The sequence below is a fragment of the Limulus polyphemus genome, unplaced genomic scaffold (genome assembly GCF_000517525.1).
Source record: "Limulus polyphemus unplaced genomic scaffold, Limulus_polyphemus-2.1.2 Scaffold296, whole genome shotgun sequence".
Classification (NCBI taxonomy): domain Eukaryota; kingdom Metazoa; phylum Arthropoda; class Merostomata; order Xiphosura; family Limulidae; genus Limulus; species Limulus polyphemus.
The window spans coordinates 599,122-606,741 of NW_013665906.1; the positions used below are offsets into that span (position 1 = coordinate 599,122).

The following is a 7,620-nucleotide window of genomic DNA, read 5'->3' on the forward strand; positions in this document are numbered from 1 at the left end:
TGAAATGGTCTTTACTTTTACTCCCGATCAACAGTCAAATATATTTTCATGAATTATGAATAACACGAATGGACTGAAATATTTAATTAAATTATCTCAAAATAAACCTTCATTTCGGTGCAAGATTGAAATTAGCTTGAAATTTTCATAACCTCTGAATAGTGGGTGACCTAACGAGTCATGGGTTGTCTAGTTACTTTTAAGGATGTAGTTCTAATAGGAGTAGTAAACTAAACAATTAAAACATTTTATCAAATGGGACGTTTCGGCAGATTTACTTCGTCAGGTTCGTTTACATTAAGTTGTACTAAATAAAGAGCATCTGACTGGAATATCATAGATGTAGTACTTTAGTTCTGTAATTATTCCTGAATCTAAATAATATGCAGAGTTTTGACCCAGCTAGTAAACCAAGTTTGATCAAAATTTGTTCAATAGTACATTGAGCACTCACAGATACGGGAAACACGAGTTAATCCGTTATTTCCCTCCTGCGTTGAAGAATAATAACATACCTCTCACTGCGATGAAGACAGAGGATTCTCTTGTTCCAAGAGAATTTTCAGCGACACAGGTGTAAAGGTTGGAGATCGGTTCTTGAATAGATAACATGGCATCCAACAGTCCCTCGCTATTAGAAAGCGTAGAAATTGTCAAGTTATTCTGATGAAGAAATGTTTCTAACGGTTCGTTTCCTGTTCATAAGAATGAAAATATGTACGTTTTAAAATACGTGAAAGTATACAAAAGTTTCAATGAATTAAGTGAACTAACTAAGTTAGAAAATGAAAACGGACCAGAGTATCCTGTAAATGATTCGCATCTACAGAGATTAGCTATTTCATTAAATGAGCTTAGAAATATAGTATTCAGGAGAAAAACAATATATACACATAAACCACAGCTTGTTTTTTTTTTTTGTTTTTTTGCTACGTTATAATTTCAGACATTCAATAAACCGATGAAATATTGATGAGCTCTGGAAATAGGTTCTTATTAAGTCACATAAAGACGACATTGGAAGTGCATTAACATTTTAACCTTTGGATTTCTAATATCTAATATATAATCAAGCTTGGTCTAGCAAAGTGTTTAACAACATGAAAGATATATTAACGAAGATTAATGCATTTATAATTCCATTAGAAAGAATTTTAATGTGTGCTGTAGTAAAATCAAGAATATTCTAATAAGTACAACGCATTCCTAGCTTCTGTCAATTGAATGTCATTATATATTTATTGTGTACAGTATATTTGCTTCTGAGTAAAAAAAAAGCATATTTTTGGTGTCTCTACTTGTATCGCTTTAATAAACATACATTCTGTAAGAAAAACACCAAAAACACTCTTCGGTTTTTTACGAATACCTTGCCTCCACAGGCCCTTGAAGCTTCAGTATTCACAAATATAATGCTTACGACCGAAGCTACTAATGTTACAGTATGAACAGGTCTATATTTCTAGCTGTTTGAAACAAGTATTTCTGTATAATAATGTTCAATTTGTGTCTCAACTTGCTTCCTTGAGACTTGCACAATAAAAAATTAACGTTCAAAATGTATAAAACTACATAGATATGCATAATTTAAAGGCCTGAGAAGGCCTAATAAAAGTGAAAATTACTTTGATGTTAATACTTTGTAAGAGAGTAAGTGGGCTACATATCTTAAATTGCATCAATATGTTTAAATCAACGAAAACAGCCGGTTGAATAAAGGATAAAATAAAAGTAAGATTAATTAGACATACCAATAAACCAAGAAATAGTTGGTTTGGGGAACCCATGAGCATCACATTCCAAAAGAAGAGGCCTTCCTTGAATAACGTTTAACTTTTCTGGAAATGGTTCAACGTAAGGCTCAGCTGTGTAAAAAATATACAATAAATGAATAAAAAATCGTTGATGTGACAATTCCTAACACAATATCAATACCAAAACATCAAGATATCAAAATATTGATCAGAATAACAGTCTTGAAATAATAAAATGGAACATTTTAATGTTTTGTTGACTTAAAAAAATTATGATGCTCAATAGAGGAACTGGAAATGTATTTAGTGTTACGTAGGTTTTGAAAACATTTCATAGCTTTGAAAGTTTGAACACATACCGAAAAGGTTTGTGCACATTTCCTAGCGTTGAAAGATTGAACACATACAGAAAAGTGGGGTCCATTCATTCTACCTCGACCAGTATTCCTATGGTCAGGGGCAAAGTTTGTAGACTTACATTCAAAATTATATTTTTTATTTTGTTTAACATCCTCCACGTGGGAAATATGACAAGTGTTAGTATTACAATTTCGAATGAGTTGGAAAATATCATAAATTGGAGATATATCGGAATTCATTTAACTACTAAATTTAAATTAGCATTTAGCTCGGTTTCAGAGATATTGGTACATTTTTTGTTTTATACAAATATGTTTTAATATATAAACAACAGTACAATTTAAAATAACAGTTATTACAAATATTTATTAGAAACAGTAATTTATATACAAAAGTTTTACAAACGTACTAGCAATATAAAGTCTTCTTTCTAGTCTGGAACTTTCTTGATGTCTTATCGAGGGTTCACAATGAGCGAGTTAATTTCAAATTGAAGTATGTACAGTTTACTTCATAGGAAGCTAGCTAGCTCTGTGGACCTCGTTGATCATACTCCGATTACAGGTCGAGCTTGAGTTTTATGTCTTCATAAAAGTACTAATGTCCGATGTGAATCCACTGAAGTTAAATGGTTTATAATGTTCGAAATTTATAAATGTTCCTGGTCAAGTATCTGATTAATAGGCGTTAATCACAATTATAGCTTCCGAGGTTTATAGCATATCAACTATAGCATACCAATAATATATACTGTTTTTGGCGCGTCGTGTTGGTTATATTTATAGGCGTGTGGAAAGTTTCTCGAAAAGTCAGATTACGTAAAAATGCAAAGCTACACTAGCGTTTACGTACACACATGTATTGGTGATTCTTACATTCGAGAATATTCTACATCTTTAGACAATAGGCGGGAGTTTCGCAATACATAGTTAACAGTATACGTTACGTACATTTCTAAATATAAATTTAATTTAAACAAACATCGATATTAAAATAAATATAGAATAATAAATCCGTCACACAAGGCTTAGCAAATTATGGCAAGAAGCAAACCAGTACGAAGTTAGATCATTGTTTTCTATATTTATTTATTTACTGTTCTATGATTTAAGAAAAATAACTGAAATTTCAGAACTTATTTGTAAATACTAATAAAATGTATATATATATATATATAATGTATTATAACCGAAATGTGACTGTATTTTACAAATTACTAGTCCACTAGAACAACACCAAGACTGGTCACTTAGTAAAGGCCAGTTTTATACTACTGGATTCGATAACATCAGTGCACGTGCGCCACGCGGCTTCATTGTAACTTCTGTAATGTTAGTCAGACACAGCTGAAAGGTCAGTAAAATAATAAATATATATATATTGATATATAATATTATGAGATTTAAGCTATTTAAACTAGGTCTTTGTGGTTTATATTTATATGTAACTTGTAGTTATTTTAGAAAGAAAAAACCGTAATATATATCTATGTCCTAATTTTCTATGGTGGTTACGAAGTCGGTCAAATCAACTAAATCCATACAGAGATACAATAGTGAAAATAACAGATAAAATATTATGTTTTTCTATATAAATAATCTTTGATAACTATCTGGAGGTTATAAAGATTTCGCGTGTGAAATCTTACTATTTTCTGAATCATGGACAGATAAAATATAAAGTTTAAAAAACAACATTTGATTACTATTTGGAGGTTATAAAAATTTCGCGTGTGAAATTTGATTATTTTCTGAAGCATGGACAGATAAAATATAAAGTAAAAAAACATTTGATAACTATCTGGAGGTTTTAAAGATTTCGCATGTGAAATGTGACTATTTTCTGAAGCATAAAAGTTTTTGAATCTTAAAATCAAAATTATTTTGCATGTTGGATAGTCAACAATCGAAAAGAACAAATGCACGAAGAAATCATTACCTATGAAAATCTTAAACTTAATAAAAAATATGATATTTTGTGTACGAAAGCCTTGTAATGTTTGCTGTTAATCTGCAAAATTTCGATAAGATACGCTTACTATATTAAAAGTCGTAATATGAAAACTATAATAAGCACAAAATGGTTACGAGGTCAGTCCTTGGGACCGAGCCCGTAGTATGATAATTCGTCGAGAAATTACAGACTGCCATCGGTTCACATTTGTCGGCGGAGGATTACTGTGGCATTCAAGATTATCTCAAAAATGTTAAGTCGACTAATATGCAGTGACTGTGTTGACCAAGAAAAATGCCCGAAGTCACTGTCATGTTTTGCGAACTAATTTTAAACAATTATAAATGCGTTGGATTGTTGTATTGTCATTTTGAAAAAAAACACGATCCATTAAGATGGAAAAAAAAATGTATTTCGTGGTGATGACCTGAACGGTTAGAACGTTCAAGCAGGCACTGGAGGTAACTTGCTATTCTAAAAGAAACAAAAAACCATGAACTTTCTTCTTAAAAACTAAGGTAAGCAATTTTCGGACTTTTGGTCGGCTACATATATGCTAGCCTTTTCGTGGTATGTTTCGATATCGGCACTTTGAAAAAAGTAGTCAATTGTGACACTTTACAACCCTGTACAATAATACATTTCCCCAGTCTGCCACCAGCGGTTGGAGACCATAATTTATCATCGCGACAGACGTTTTTCCTGACATAGCCTGAAAAATATGACTTTGAATCATACGGTCTATGAAATTGATCATGACAATAACGCTCCTACTAAGACAAGGACCTACTACTTGTACCTTTGAAGGTCGGAGATATCCTTATTCTCATTATTTTCATGCAGATTAATCATAATATAATCACGTGTTTGTCCTTATAAGTCTCCGTCAATTACCTGTCACATCCGCAAGAGCAAATGACTGAAGTATTTGATTTATATGTTTGGAAAGCTCTAATAAAAGGATCAGTAAGCATGACATACACCCATAAGATTACAGTTTAGTTACATAATGACAAATAACATATTTTATCTTTAAAATGTTAAAAAATATATATGTAGTTTGGAACTTTGATTTCAAAGGAAACGTATAAAGCAATATTGATAAATAGCATGGTTGAATTTTCAAAACCTCTGTGACTAATAGAAGTTAAAAGAGGATATTTATTTTGTTTGTTCTTATTCTACACAATGGTAAAACCCTACGCTTGTTTGTTTCGGTTTTGTTTCAGCGTAAGGCTGCACAATGGGCTATCTGAACCCTATCTACCGCGGGAAATCGAGCGTTGGATTTCTGCATTGTAAGTCCGTAAACGTACCGCTGACCCACAAGGGGACACTACTCTGTGATGAAAAGGGCTTAAGATAAATATTTCATTGTGTGTGTGACATAATGTAACAATTAACGTGCTAAACGGATATACCGTAAGTACTATGAAGTGTGAAGGTTTTAATGATTAGTTATTGACATATTTAAAGTTTGTATATTCAAAACTTTATGTACTTTAATATATAGTTAGAAACTACATAAATGGAAGTACAATATGCAAGTGACGTAATAGAAATGGCACAAAATTAAAATAACATCAACTGTTGTTTTTTGCTCATGAGTAACGATAATGATAAAACTAAAACATTAAAGTTGTTTAGATATATGATGATGTTAATTTAATAAATACTATTGATGTTATTATATGTTTCCACTAGAGAGACTTATGGTATAGTCAGGCTAGTATTGGAAATAATACTAACAACAGTATATTGTGAAAAATGAGAAAAATATTTCATATATATGACAATCTACACTAATAACATTACTATTTGAGCTTTCTCTGTAAACTAAGCTGACGATTACAATGAACAAATTTCAATGAGGTGTGAGAGACTCAATGTGATATCTAGTAAAACTAAATAGAGATGTTGAACATATATATGTTTGTGTGATTTATTGACTTTCATAGTATAAGGTAAAGAGCAGCAACGTATATAATAATATTAAAATTTTGTACAGGTTGAAGATAATATAGAATATGGTAATGTAAAAATGGAGTACAGGTTCAAAATAATACGGTATATAATACTCTAAACATGAGGTTCAGGTTTAAGATAATACAGTATGGAGTTAATGTACAGCTTATAGATAGTACATTTACCACATATTGTAGTAAAGCAAATGTGTAGTATAAATTGAAGATAATACAGCATATAATAATTTAAATATGTAATACAAGTCGAAGATAATACGGCATATAGTGATGTAAATATATAATAAAGGTTAAAGATACTTCAGTATACAGTAATCTAAAAACGCAGTAAACATTAAAGATAATACAGTATATGGCAATTTTAAAATGTTTTACAGGTTGCAGATAGCATATACAGTATGTGGTAATTCACATTTGTAGTACAGGTTGGAGATACAGTATGTGGTAATTCACATTTGTAGTACAGGTTGGAGATACAGTATGTGGTAATATAAATATGCTGTACAGATAAAGAATAATACAATATATGGTAATGTGGTTATGCAGTAATGGTTGAAGATAATAAAAAATACTGTAACGCAAATTTGTAGTACAGGTTCAAGATAAAATAGTATATGATAATGTAAAAACGTATTACATGTTGAAGATAAGATAGTATATAGTAATGTAAATGTGTAGTATAGGTTGAAGATAAGGCAGAATACGGTATTATAAAAATATAATACACATTCAAGATAATAACATATAGAGTAATGTAAATATGCAGTTCAGGTTGAAGTAATACAGTACATGAAAATATATGGTAATTTAAATATTCACTACAAGTGGAAGATAATACAATACATAGTAATGTAAATGTGTAGAACAGGTGAAAATAATACAATATATAGTAATGTAAATGTGTAGAACAGGTGAAGATAATACAATACATAGTAATGTAAATGTGTATAACAGGTGAAGATAATACGGTACATGGTAATGTAAATGTGTAGAACAGGTGAAGATAATACAATACATAGTAATGTAAATGTGTAGAACAGGTGAAAATAATACAATACATAGTATATGTCAATGTGTAGAACAGGTGAAAATAATACAATACATAGTAATGTAAATGTGTAGAACAGGTGAAGATAATACAATACATAGTAATGTAAATGTGTAGAACAGGTGAAAATAATACAATACATTGTAATGTAAATGTGTAGAACAGGTGAAGATAATACGGTATATGGTAATGTAAATGTGTAGAACAAGTGAAGATAATACAATACATAGTAATGTAAATGTGTAGAACAGGTGAAGATAATACGGTATATGGTAATGTAAATGTGTAGAACAAGTGAAGATAATACAATACATAGTAATGTAAATGTGTAGAACAGGTGAAGATAATACGGTATATGGTAATGTAAATGTGTAGAACAAGTGAAGATAATACAATACATAGTAATGTAATTGTGTAGAACAGGTGAAAATAATACAATACATAGTAATGTAAATGTGTAGAACAGGTGAAGATAATACGGTATATGGTAATGTAAATGCGTAGAACAGGTGAAGATAATACA

At 30.4% G+C, this 7,620-nt stretch overlaps 1 protein-coding gene across 1 annotated transcript in view; it reads right to left on the bottom strand.

Annotated features, from left to right (window-relative positions):
- The window catches only part of LOC106457148 (hemicentin-1-like), a 142,629-nt gene that overhangs the window by 41,874 nt on the left and 93,135 nt on the right, over window positions 1–7,620 (bottom strand). Inside the window, exons 6-7 of the mRNA XM_022382959.1 lie at window positions 1,752–1,865; window positions 516–695 (exon numbers count right to left, since the gene is read on the bottom strand). Coding sequence (XP_022238667.1) covers window positions 516–695; window positions 1,752–1,865 — 294 coding nt within the window. The remainder of the gene's footprint in view (window positions 1–515; window positions 696–1,751; window positions 1,866–7,620) is intronic.